The 13,519-nt window shown below is 41.5% G+C and overlaps 1 protein-coding gene across 11 annotated transcripts in view; it reads right to left on the reverse strand.

The window, feature by feature from the left end:
- Nucleotides 1–1,525: 1,525 nt before the first annotated feature.
- The window catches only part of APBB2 (amyloid beta precursor protein binding family B member 2), a 376,132-nt gene continuing 364,138 nt past the window's right edge, over nucleotides 1,526–13,519 (reverse strand). For 8 of the 11 annotated variants that reach the window (XM_040238100.1, XM_040238096.1, XM_040238099.1 and 5 more), the window contains 4 exons: nucleotides 13,024–13,107; nucleotides 11,094–11,209; nucleotides 9,396–9,575; nucleotides 1,526–5,419 (listed from right to left, as the gene is read on the reverse strand). In XM_040238100.1, coding sequence (XP_040094034.1) covers nucleotides 5,252–5,419; nucleotides 9,396–9,575; nucleotides 11,094–11,209; nucleotides 13,024–13,107 — 548 coding nt within the window. In that variant the 3' untranslated portion in view covers nucleotides 1,526–5,251. The remainder of the gene's footprint in view (nucleotides 5,420–9,395; nucleotides 9,576–11,093; nucleotides 11,210–13,023; nucleotides 13,108–13,519) is intronic. The other 3 variants (XM_040238101.1, XM_040238097.1, XM_040238103.1) reach the window with 2 other exon arrangements.

The raw sequence follows: 13,519 nt of genomic DNA on the forward strand, positions 1-13,519 counted from the left end.
CAGAATCCAGTTGTGTTGAATAGTGTTATATAAATTCTTAAATTTCAATTCAGATGTCACAATTTTAGGAGAATATTATCTTCTTCAAGATGAATATTTAGGTCTGTTTCAGCTCTAGTATTCATTTCCGCTCTAATTTCCTCACTTGAAGTGAGGATAAAGATGGTGGATTTCATTTAGTAGTAATAAATTTCTTTAGCTGAAGATTTACACTTATCATCATTAATGCATGTCAATGAAACATGACTTTTTGTACTTGAACCAGACATATTTTTTTAAATCCCCAAAGAATTTTCATGTTAACTATGACTTAAAAACTATGGAAATGTTTTAAATGCTCAGCTTATTTTACTAATTTCAAAAATCAAAAACTGGAGGCCAAGTGCAGCTGAACTGACCTTTGTTCAGTAAAGACCTGATATTTTATCCCGGGAATCTTTTATCCCTTTCCTGCCCTCACCCCTCTGCCCCAGGCTGAAGAGCACTCCACTGTCCAGTAGTAGCAGGTCCAAGATTTTTACTTTCTAAGTTATAAGAAGAAAACTCACCCTCTTATGGAGTTGTTCAGGATATTTTTCTCATCTCTATAGCAGTGTATAGTTCATGTCATGTCACAACTTTAGCCACTTAACTTCAGTATCTCATAACATGAATCTTGTTATAAATTATTTTTCTCTTTATAAGTATATGGAGATTCTGTATTAAACCATTCCTTCATTAAGTCTCTGGTTTTCTTCTTTGAGAATCTTCTAAGAAGGACATGATCAATTGTTTAAATATTTTGGTAGAGTAAAAAGGGAAAAATACTTTGGATAAAAACAATATGCTAGAATTCTAGTGAAAAATACTGATTACACTAACATTTTTCTTTCTTCAGCTTAAGAGAAAAATGCTGCAAAAACTAAAATAATGAAATTACTGGTATTTAGATATCCCAATAGCAAATTCAGATTTTTAACCTGTAATTATTTACCTCTGTATAATACCTGAAACCAATTGAAATTTTGCTCTTTGAAGAGTAACTACCTTTAAGAAAAAAAGCTAAGGAAATACAAGATGAACAAAAAAAAAATGGCTATACACTTTAAATTCCATTTATCTTCTTCTATATGCCTAACAGTTAAACCAGATTCAAATACTGTTTTTCCAGTTACTTTTCATTTTGGATTTAGTGCCTGTACAACTCTTTCATTCTTTGACATCACAATCTTAAAGTAAAAATGGACTCTCTTAATACTAGAAAGAGTGCATACACGAGCATCAAGTTGGTGACTAAATAGGCCTCTAAGTCCAAAATGCCAGATGTCCTTCCTGAGTAACAAATAAGGACAGTGTGATGAGTTATTCAAAATTTAAAGTTACTTTCTAGTTCTTACCAGGTAGAAATATACAACAGCTAATCAAAGCAAAATCTTACATTACTAAAATGGTTTTAAGAATAATTTGAAAATAAAATGACTGACGTGGAGATTTTTATCACTATGCCTGGATATGTATAACTGATGTCAGATAAATGAGCCAAACATTTTACGCAGCTAAGTTTATTCTCACAACATATTACATTTAAATGTGTAAAAGTGGTCAACAGCAGAAGGGGCCAAAAGCAAAACCAAATGTTCTTTTGGGATAAACAAGCTGCTCTGGATGGCAGGGAGTGCTCTCACTGATAAATGTGTGTAGTATCTTTTCTCTGAAGGTGAAATAAATTAAACTTCATTTTACAGCCTGTGTAACACATGTTAGCTGTGTATTGGGTGGAGTAAGTCTGGCAAACTAGAGAGCTAATGCTTTTACTAGTTAAGCTGTGCTAATATCAGTTAGGGAAATGTTTTTCACATTGTTAATGAAATCTTTAATTTGTGTTGCAATGCTTATGAAGTGGGTGTGTCATGTAAGAAAAGGAGGAAAGACTTAGGGCTTCTAGTAAATGACCTTGTGTAGACTTGTACAGATGTTCATCATAAAATCATAAAAGTGGCATTTTTTAAAAACTAGCAGTGCCAACAGTTTATCACCAAGAACTTATTTTAATGAGAATGGGTCTAATGTTGCTTCATGCAGTAAGACAGACATAAACAATAAACAATGGTCCCAATTAGCTATGGTTGATCATATATTCAGGTGGAAACAAAGGGAATGAGGACATGTGTGTGTCTCTAGATGAGTTCACACGTGTTGTGAAGGATATAAAAACGAAGCACCAAGCAGTGCTTTAAGTTTGCAAAGTAAAATGTTTAGCCATAGGCATGTTGGCTGTTGCCCTGGATGGGGCCAAGGAGCACGCATACGAGGTGGCAAGTGTGCGTCTCGCTGCTTTTAAAAAATAAAAAGGAACTTGTAGGTATTTTGCTGTTTCTTCTACATATTCCAATAAAAATGTGACTACAAATCATTACAAAACCACCTTTGAGGCAATGTATAGTTCACTGAGATTACTTAGACCTGGATACATTGAGAGATAATATCCAGTAAAGATAATAATACATTAAACACAATAATGCAGTATATTTCAGTAAAAATAGAATAAATAAAATAAAAATAGTTTAAGCTGTATTTAACAGGTTAATTAAAAAAATGAGAAGACATACAAGGCATAGTGAACATGGCTGCCTGTTTACAGAATCACAGATACAAAGAATGCATAGGTAACTGAAGTGTCACTACAATATCAGGTAAAACACTGGCATCCTTTCACAGAAAATACACACACACTTTCATACATACTTTTTGGCCATGGCAGAAAGTGTCTGAACATACGGCTTAACATAATTAGTTTTACAAAAGTAATTGCATTTACTATGCAAAGCTATCTTTAAAACAAAATATCTGCAGTAAAGTTTTCAGTATGTAAAGGCTATCATTCATCTTAATGCATCCTATAATTGCATATATAAATCAGTTTGCTATTTAAAGCTAGCTCAGTATTCTTGATCCTGAAAACAAACGTATGCCTTAAAAATGAATGCGGTTCTGGTAGAGATTTCCAATATAAAAGTGGCTCACTAGTTAAGAATTTTGAAGTTTATCACACTAAAATATTTCACTGTGGAGGTCAAGATGAAAAATCATCATGATTGAATCCTGAAGGGCACAGTAAGGATTTCTTTAATGAAGTAATTTCTTAGGATGTTATTGATAACTTCCACAGAATAGTATCTGGGCTGATGAGAAGTATAATCCATTTCCAGAGTGGCATCTTTTTTGCCATAGCTCTAGGGTGCGAGCAAACAACTCCAGAGTTCTGAGAGGGAACAGAGGCAGGGGGCCACCTGCTCATTCCATCGTGTTCTCTGGTGGCTAAGTATCATGAATTAGGAATATTTCTACCACATGTAACACCATCTCTGGATAGTCTGTGGGTTGAACAGGTTGTGCTGCACATAGAATCCTGTCTTTACAACACATCTGAGGCACAATGCAGGAAAACAGTCCTGGACTGAGAGAGGGCATTGGTTTCATACTTAATTCTACTGCACAAGTAATTTGGCCATACTTCCCTGCTTATACAGGGAATCTTAAGACTGCTTGACAATAATTGGATATGCTCAGAGTAAGTTTGAAAAGACTCCTCCTGACTTGCTTGGAAGCAGCGTAACTTGAATAACTGGGAGTTGAGATACATGGAGTTCTAGTCCTGGCTTTCTCACTCACTTTCCTGAGGTCTTAGGCTAGGTGGTTGAGCCCCTTTAATTCATATTTTTTAAATTTCTCAAATTATTACCTTCTCTACCTCATAAGGCTCAAAATGTGATGGTAAAAATGTGGAAACCATTGTGACAAGTACATAGCAATAGATAAAGCATTGCTTTTATAACTGGATGATGCTATAAAATGATAATTTTATCACTGAAAAGTAAAAACATGTTTAGATTTAGCTTCTTAGCAACTTCTTTTAAACAGTATCAACAAGAGTCTAAATCTGTGTATCTTTACAGCTAAGTCTCTTGTCTATTGATAAAGAAGGAGAAAAGTGCTATTTTGGGGAAACCTGTTAAATAGTACATTGTTCCTATGTATATTTTACTCTGATAAGAAATTCTTAAATCTTGAAGATAAATGGAAAAAATATAAATTTAAAAATATATCTAAAGTTCAACAAATTTTAATATTGAACACATAAATGCAGAAAGGTTCAATTTAATGCAGTTTGTTGCCATGGACAATACATGATGGACAGACAGCTTTCTGGGCAAAAAGCATTAGGGTAAGACTGAGCTAGATGTAGAATCCTAGCAGAACGTTTACCTAGAATGGGGACTACAACATGACATGGTGGTGGAGATCTGAAATAGAAAATGGCATTTCCTCAACTCCAGATTGCATATTGGCTAATTATCAAATTAAGGATGAAAGGCTTACGAGGAATACTTCATTTTAATGTTTATGTAGAGAATGGCCATAGTGAACTATAATTCTGTAGCTGCATTGTACAATATAAGGCAGAAGTTTGAAATAATGTCCCACCCAAAATGCATCCTGATTTTGCAAATCTCTTTCTTTTTCTTAATCAGTTTGAAAACCACCTAAACAGAAAGGCTATTTTGTTCGATTTTAATTTCTGAAATTTAGTTTTTCAATTGTGAAGCTTCCCTTTTCCCCCCCAATATCCCACAAACAGCTGTAGACATGAAATGGTGTCCATGTGTCAAGAAGCTCGTCAAGGAAAGCTGCCAGTTGGTTTCTATTCTGATGCCAACAGCCAGTCTTGTCAACCAAAGGTTCAGTTTTATGAAAAACTAAAACAAAAATTTGTCATCCAATTTTTATAGCAAGTCAATGGTATCCAGTATGCAGTGTCTAATCCAATGCTGAAAACAGAGCAAAGTGCCGTAGGACTTAAAAGTTGCTTGTGACAGATCCAGTCAAGAAGATAGTGAAACTAACTCAGGTGTCATTCACTCCAAGGATTCAGCATCTTCACTGGGAGGGATGTGGCCACGTTCTTCCCCGTGTGTGTGTGTATGTGTGTGTGTGAAATTACGCAATGTTTACGATATTTACAATAAGAAAAGGACCTTCCACTGCTCATGATGTAACTTACCAACAGCAAAAAAAATTAGTCATGCTTCTTTTCATATCACACGATGGTGGCAAGATGAGAGAACATGCTTGTCTAACACTGTTTGGTTAAGGATAAATTCTCTGAAGACAAAGCATCAGCAACTGAATGGAAGGCCAGAGATCAGCGCCTCTTCTTTAGTGTAGCTATTCAACCTTCAGTGAATAGTGCAGAGTCCTTTCACATATGCAGCTATGGCGTTTCTGTGACGGGGCGTTTCTGTTTCAAAGTGTCAATGAGGGATAAGACCCCTCGTTTTACATTGGTTGTGACTCTTCTGGTCACAGAGTCTGCTGGCGGGGGAGGCGGTCGAACTTTCTGTGAAGGTGGCCTGGCTACCAAGCACTTCTGGTATCGTAACTGAAAACAAAAAAAGTTTTATGGTTGTTAATAGTATCATTCCTTCCTGTTTAATGTGATTTTAATTCATCAGTATATTTACTCCCAAAGGTTCACAACCTAGCTCCTAAAGATGAATCCAAGAATTTATTAGTTTTTTCCTTAGAGTGTTTTAAATTCTCTTTTAAGTTCTCTGTATTGATAGGCTGTGATTAATACACCTCCTAGTCAAAGAATGAGCTGATGAAAAAGAAAAAGGATTGGGAGAGTATGAACTGTTTCCTCAGGCAGGTAATGAAGCGGGGTGCTCGTAGCTGATTGAGAAGCAGAGTGGTAAGAAAGGGCAGGGTTTGAATCTGGTGCTACCATGCGTGAACTGTATGGCCCCAGGCAAGTTATTAAATCTCTCTGAGCCTCCTTTTCTTCATTTGTTAAATGGGTGAAGAATGGGGACCTTAAAAGACAGTATTACAATGAAGAAATACTTGCAGAATGCCTAAAAGAGGCCTAGCAAAACAGAAGGCATTCATAAATGTTTGTTCTCATTCCTGTTTCCTGCTTTAACTTAAAAAAAATATGTATTAAGGATTTTAGGATACATTAATCTTAATAGATTAATTTTTAAAAATACATTAGCACTGGTACCAAAGGACAGGGTCTATCCTTCAGAAATATAAAGATACAATCCACCTGTTTTTGAATCAATGAAAAGATAACTAGTTCTTCAAAATTAGATTAGAAGGTTAAAATGTATCAATTTTTCCCTCTAATCCCAGCACTTTAAAATCCAGGCACTTTAAGGTGACTCTTAAAAATCTACTTAAATATTAATAGGCTCCTCAGAACAACTGTGAAACAGGTTGTTTCTCTCTGGGAAGCATGAACTTTCCTACAGCAAGACTCTTGTCACAATACTCTGTCATCGCCCACAGGCTACAAAATTAGCCCCTTTCAACCCAGTCACATGAAAAACAATTTATCATGTCTCCTGTGTGTAAAGTATGTTTCTAGGTTTGCATCACAACCAGAAGTACACACTTCCAAAGCACAGTTTTATAAATGGCAGGTATGGCAACATGGGACACCGGATGGGGAGTTTCTAGTGTTAGTTATGTTACATCCAGTGTGAGTCAAACTTATGCCTGATGAATTTCATTAAGAGGACCCCTCTCCCTCTCACTTTCATCAAAATATTTTCAACTGGGCCTCTACCACTCAGCTGCAAAATATGCCTAACAATTAAGTAAATTCAGAATGTGTTAATGCCAGAGACATTTCAGATTGCATGCATCCACACATAGATATTTCAGATGGGGAACCATGCAGATTTGAATCAAGAGGAAAGACACCAAGTTAGAAATGCTGGATACAGAGTATAAAGAAAGGTTTATCCCTAATGTCTTACACTAGATTGGCTGAGTCATTTCAGCTGGTGGCCCTCTTAAAATAGTAAATGAGTAGAAATTATTTCTAGAGAAGAGACAATGAGTCTTGGAATCAGAACAAACTATAACCAGTGATAAAGCTAATTAATTGTCATCAGCACTGAAAATGTATAATTAAGGCTAAAAGCCATTCATTTTATGACTAAAATCATCTGTTATGATTTGTTTATAATTTCACACACACAACAGTTACCATCCATTTTTGCCTGGCTGGATTCTCCCATTTTCTGTTTTCTCCACACAGCCCCTTCATCCCATCTCAGCTCCCTATGTCCAGTCAGGAGGTTCATCTCAACTCCTCCACTGCCCCGTCCCCCTCCACTGGGCCCTGGTTCTTTATATGCAGGTGGATTTGAGATGGAATCCTGACCCCACAGTACATGAGGGGAGACTGTTCTCTGACAAAGGACTCTGGTGGGGACGAAGCCACGTAACAAGTGCACCACACAGAGCGCCTTCCCTTCTGCCCTCTGCTTTCAGAGGTGTCCGCCTCTGCCTCTCTGTCCAGCCACCCCTTTTTTTCCCCTTCTTAACCTAGCAACGTGCTCGTCTGCAAAGAAACAGAGAACGCCCTCCACTGCCCCAGCCAGCTCCACCTGTTCCTGGACTCCTGGCATCTTCTGGCAGGTCTCAGTCACTCTAACCCAATCGGCAGGCTAAGCCCAGCTCCAGGATCTTCAACTTCCACCAAGACCTTGGCCCAACAACAAATATGACACTCGTTTCAATCCGGCTTTGCTGGCTCATTTCCCTCAGCCTCAAAACCGTGTGGCTCTCCCCCATCCCAAACAAATGAGTAAGAGCCCTGACGGCGTACTTCCAGCTATTCCTTCACCTCAGCCTTGACGAGCAGCCTTTCTTCAGGGCCCCTTTCTTCCTCCAGGTCACTCCTCCATCAGGTGCAGTCTTACACTTAGAGCACTCTGCACCATAACAGAAGGTCGGGTTTTGCATCTCCCCACAGTCCCAAACTCCACAGTACTCACATCTTAGTCCTACTTGAACTTCCCAGAGTCCAGCCCACAAACGGTGGACTGAGTTAAGGGAAGTGCTGCTGCTGCTGCTAAGTCACTTCAGTCGTATCTGACTCTGTGCGACCCCACAGAGTCTGATGGCAGCCCACTAGGCTCCGCCGTCCCTGGGATTCTCCAGGCAAGAACACTGGAGTGGGTTGCCATTTCCTTCTCCAGAAAGTGAAAAGTGAAAGTGAAGTTGCTCAGTTGTGTCCAACTCTTAGCGACCCCATGGACTGCAGCCCACCAGGCTCCTCCGTCCATGGGATTTTCCAGGCAAGAGTACTGGAGTGGGCTGCCATTGCCTTCGGGCAGGTGCTTCAAATTCCGCATTCCTCGTCGCCAGCCAGATGATTCTCCATCGCCTGCTTCCTTCTTGTCCCACTGCCACTCCTGGTTTAGACACAGTTCTCCCTTGGCCCCCTGGTGATCTCCCCACCTCAGCTGCATCCTTTTAACCCTCCTCCATTTTGTTTTCTTCTCTCTCTTTTGGAGCACGGTCTGTTCACTGTCTTGCTTAACAATCTCTGCTGAAGGTAACACCCTGGCATGAGATCCCAGGCCCTTCGTGACATGGACTGCACCTCCTTCCACCTGGTTCCACCCACCCCACCTGCTGTTGTAGAATACACCATGCAGCCCAGGTTTGGATGCCTCCTTCAAACAGTTCCCTCCTCCTTACTAGAACTTTTCCAGGGGCTAGAATAACAGGAGCTCAAACGATATTTGTGGAATGGATCATTTGAAATCATATATGTGGTACAGAAGCACTGGCTTTATTGCCTGGAGACTTGGGGGTGAACACAGGCTCTGTCGCTTACCAACGCTGCCCTGGGGCTGGCCCTTTCTCAAACAAATGACCAAGTGCCCCAACAGCATGCTTCTAGCTACTTCTTCACTTTAGGAACGAGCTATTTTCAGGGCCCTCTTCTTGCTCTGGGTCATTCCTCCATTCAGACTTGGGGGCAAACACAGGCTCTGTCACTTAACAACTCTGTCCTGGGGCCTGTCCCCATCCCAAACAAATAAGCAAGTGTCCCCAGTAGCATGCTTTCCTCTGAGCCTCTACCTAACAGGGCTGTGGTAAGAATAGAGTTCATAGATACAAAATAAACAAGAACAATGCACTTAGACCAACTATCTAAAATAAAGACCATCTGATACTCTGAATTAAAAAAAAATTACTGATTTGGTTCCAAAAATGTCACCAGTTCACAAATGACCAGCATCTCCTGATCACACACTGAAATTAACTAGGGCTCAAGAATTGAGAATCCTCAAATTTATGGTTTTCAAGGTCATCGCTTTCAGCGTTCCTGGAGTCTCTAAGAGGAACTCGGTTCCAGCAAGTCCTGCTGCTTCCGGGTGTCCTGCCCTCTTAAGACAGCAAATAGCTCAGGAATGAGGGTGTCACACAGCAAAGCCTTGCTTTAGAGCTTAGACTTAGCTTCTTTTAAGTCAGAAATTCTACTCTAATTTATGGCATATCAGACAAAAGCAAAGGCCTGAGAGTGGAACCCCCACAGTGGGCTTACTCACCATGCAGGCAGCCTGCACCGCCTCCGACACGTTACCGGCGTTAGGCTCACACCAGAAAACGTGGCACTCAAAGCGCTGGTTCCCAGTATCCATGATGAAGGCAAACGTGTGCACGTCCTTCCCGACGCCCATGAAGGACAGGAATCGCACCCGACACTCCACCAGGATCTCCTCTTCATTCTGCAAGAGACCCTGTTCAGTAGCCCAGCCACAGGGACAGACACATTCGGGCCATAAGTCATAGAATTGGCTGACAGTGGCTGCACAGAGGAAGTGGTGTTTAAAAATATACAGCCAGACTGAGTTTAGAAAGGACTTGTATTTTTTTCTAGAAAGGGAAGTTTCTAAATGTGTCTGGAGAGACCTCACTGCTGTGGGTGGCTCATTCTGAAATTGAGTCTACTCTGAACCACACAGCAACCAGGTATGAGTGTTTTGGTGTCTGTCCACTCCACTCCAAGCCTGTGACTTCACTATGGGTAGGAACAATGTCATGTACACTTTTTATGTATTGCCCATACAGTAGCTCAGAATCCACTTGCCCTGGAAAACCCACTGGAAATCCCAGAGCACCAACAGGAAAGGATTTACGGGATCTCTTTCCACCCAGGTCTTCCCCCAACTCAACAGCACACTGAATCGTGTTAGTTGCTCAGTCGTGTCTGACTCTTTGCAACCCCACTGACCGTAGCCTGCCAGGCTCCTCCGTCCACAGAATTCTCCAGGCAGGAATACTGGAGTGGGCGGTCATTCCTTTCTCCAGGTGAGCTTCCTGATCTAGGGACTGAACCCTGGTCTCCTGCATTGAAGCTAGATTCTTTACCATCTGAGCCACCAGGGAACCACTGAGTCATATTTCTATCTAAAACTATGTAAACAAAAAGTTACCAAATGCTTTTTTTTCTGTTTTCTTTTTTACAAACTGATATCCATATGATGCTGAGTTAAGAAATGTTCGGAACTCACTCTAATGAACACTATATCCTCTGCAACAGCCATTTGTAATTTGTGAAAATTAGTAAATACATCCAGAATGTTGACTTTTGACTCTCTCGAGAAGGCGCCCGGTGCCTTTGTGAGCGACGCAAGTCCTGTGTCAGGAACTTTATTGGTTCTCTGCGTAATCAGCCTCTTTCTCTCTTTCACTTTCTTATCGTTGCCTCTGGACGAGGGGTCCCGGTCCATTAAAGGACCCCAACATAGCTGTGTGCCTGGTGCCAGTTGCTTAACCTCTCTGTGCCTCAGTTTTCTCAACCACAAAGTTGAGATAATTTGTGTCTGAGCCTAATTGCTGGCCTCTCTCCAGATGACCAGTGACCCCTGCTACCACAGGACCTCTCCGCAACAGATGCATCTACTAAACCCCAGCCCTAGGTAACAGCCGAGCCTGGAGAGTGGTCAGAAAACCAAGCCCCATTAGCGAGTTACTGCTAACATCATACAGTCACCTCTAGCAAATGATTCCAATCTCCTGGGCAAAGAATGAGGAGCACCAGAACAGAATCTTCTGAGGTGTGTGCATAGATCCAGACACAAAGGGCAGTTTTCTTTTTTTTTTATGTAAGTTATTTTAACCACAAGCAAGCACAGCTCCCCAGAGGCCAAGCCTTGGCATGTGCCTGAGTTTCACAGAAGCTTATCGTATGTGAAACCGCACTGTATCCCAGACAGGCCAACCGCATCTGCCACCCTTCTCACCTTCTCACTGATGACAGTCACAGTAGCATCGGCCACGTTCATGTTCACTGACGGCCATTCCTCCTTGCTAGAGGAGGTCATAAGACTTTCTATGGCATTGTTCAGGGTATCCATTCCTGTGGATGGAAGGGATAATTGAAAAAGGCCCGAAAGCTATTCCTGACTCTCAAATATGGATCCAAATCACCCAGCAGCAGCTACGCCCAGACATTTTTTTTTTGTAGCCCCAGACGTTTCGTTTGAGCATTTCACGGCTCAAAAGAAAAGAAATGCCAGCATTTTCAACAGAAAAAAGGGTCATGAGAACTTCCAGAGATATAGTGTGTGATGTCCTATCTAACCAGACTGTCTCTCCCAAGATTCCCTAGCTCCAAGTGTAGAAACATTACTCAAATGCTGCTACCTTTTTTCTAAGCAAGGAACCTTGAAAAGGGGTGGGGGGTCCAACAGAAGCCAGCCTCTGCCAGATTACCCTGATCATCTTTTATTGTGCCTTGTTACTTAAGTAAGGCCAAGTTTAGATGGCTCCTGGACACGAAGAGTATGTGTTGTTCAATGGGGCTCTCTGGCTGAGTGTTCCCACAGCTATTTTTGGTGGGTGGTATAACAACTTCATTGAGATCTAATTCACATATCATACAATTTACTCATGTAAAGTGCAAACTTCAATGGCGTTTAATACATTCAGAATTGTGCAACCATCACCATGGTTTTAGAACATTTTTATCACTCCCTAAAAGAAACCCCATACCTTTCAGGAGTCACCCTTCATTGCCTCCAGCCTTCTAGTCCTATCTTTAGAGATGTGCCTACTCTGGACACATTTCATATAAATGGAATTGTAAAGGGTACAGTCTTTTATAATTGGCTTCTTTCATTTAGCATGATGTCTTCAAGGTTCAGGCATGTTGCAGCAAGTCTAACACTTCATTCCTTTTTATTGCCAAATAATTACCACAGTATAAAAGTGTTTTTATTCACTCTTCAGCCGATGGGCATTTGGGCTGTTTCTACTTTGTGACTCTTATGGACGCTGCTGCTGTGAACACTCCTGTAAGAGGTGTCTCACGTGGACAGCTGTTTCCATTTCACCTGGGTCTATGTCCAGGAGCAGAACTGCTGTGTCAGATGGTGATACTACAGGTAACTTCTTCAGATGATGATACTACAGGTAACTTCTTCAGATGATGATACTACATGTAACTTCTGAGGAGCTGCCAGGCTGATTTCTAGGGCAGCCACGCCATTCTACATTCATCCCAGCAGTACGTGAGGGTTCTGATTTCTCCATAGCCTTTTTTATCCAGAAAAAGGTGACATCTCCCAGACTCCTTCCAGCTTGGTAAGGCTAAGCAACTAAATCCCACCCATGAAATGTAGCCGACCGCTGATGCTGGGTGTACTTCTGGGACACACCTTGACGGGAAAGCATGAGGGCTCCCTCGGCCCCCGTCCCTGCCCAGCACTTGACAAGGACTGAAGCCGATGCCCTGGCCTGAGACAGATGCTCTGATTCAGAACAGCAGGGCCCTTCCACAGCCCTGGCTTATGCACCTCTGAACTGCTGGGTGAATGAGAAATCAGGTCCTCTTCATTCAAGTCCCTATATTCTGGGACCATGAGTCGAAGGAGTTTAGTCTGCCTGTCCTGTTCTTTTGTTATAATTTTATTTTGCTCTGCAGCATGTGGGATCTTCCTGGACCAGGGATCAAACCTGTGTCTCCAGCACTGGCAGCTGAATTCTTTACCACTGAGCCACCAGGAAAGCCCTGCACTGCTCTCTGACCAGGACTGTTGTGTGCTCTAGCTGGTGACAGTGTGAGGATCTGGTTCAAGACAAGGCAAAGGAGTGAAACAGCAGATGCCACCCTCATGGGAGGGTGAACACCAAACACTTGCCAAGTGGAAAGACAGTGAAGGTTTCACATACCGACCGGCTTGTCCACTGGCAGCATGCCCAAATACTGCACGTGGAACTTCTGGACCAGCTCAGTCTTCGGTGTTGGAAAATCTACTACAGGAAGAAAACAACACATCTTTCTCAAAGGTTCCAACATACACAGAGCATCCTGCCTTCCTAGAGGTGAATGTGACAATCATTCTATAAGAACAGCCACTTCTTCTGCCAGACACTGGGGCCATCAATCAAAGTCCCCTTCACCTTTCATGGATGCATGTGTGTGTATGGCTGGGTCACTTTGCTGTGCACCTGAAACTTATCACAACCTTGTTAATCGGCTATATACAATAGAAAATAAAAAGCTTAAAAGAAACTCCATTCACCTTTCACTTCTAGGTAGGTAAGCATTTGAAAGAAGGGACTGGAATCTATGTGTTAAGCTGTGACGGTCTCTTGGAAGTATGCTAAGTAGCAGCTTTGGGTGTTTGGTTTATTAGGGGAGGTTGATGCCCGGAGGAAATTTAAT

The sequence above is a fragment of the Oryx dammah genome, unplaced genomic scaffold, assembly GCF_014754425.2.
Source record: "Oryx dammah isolate SB20612 unplaced genomic scaffold, SCBI_Odam_1.1 HiC_scaffold_3, whole genome shotgun sequence".
Taxonomy (NCBI): Eukaryota; Metazoa; Chordata; class Mammalia; order Artiodactyla; family Bovidae; genus Oryx; species Oryx dammah.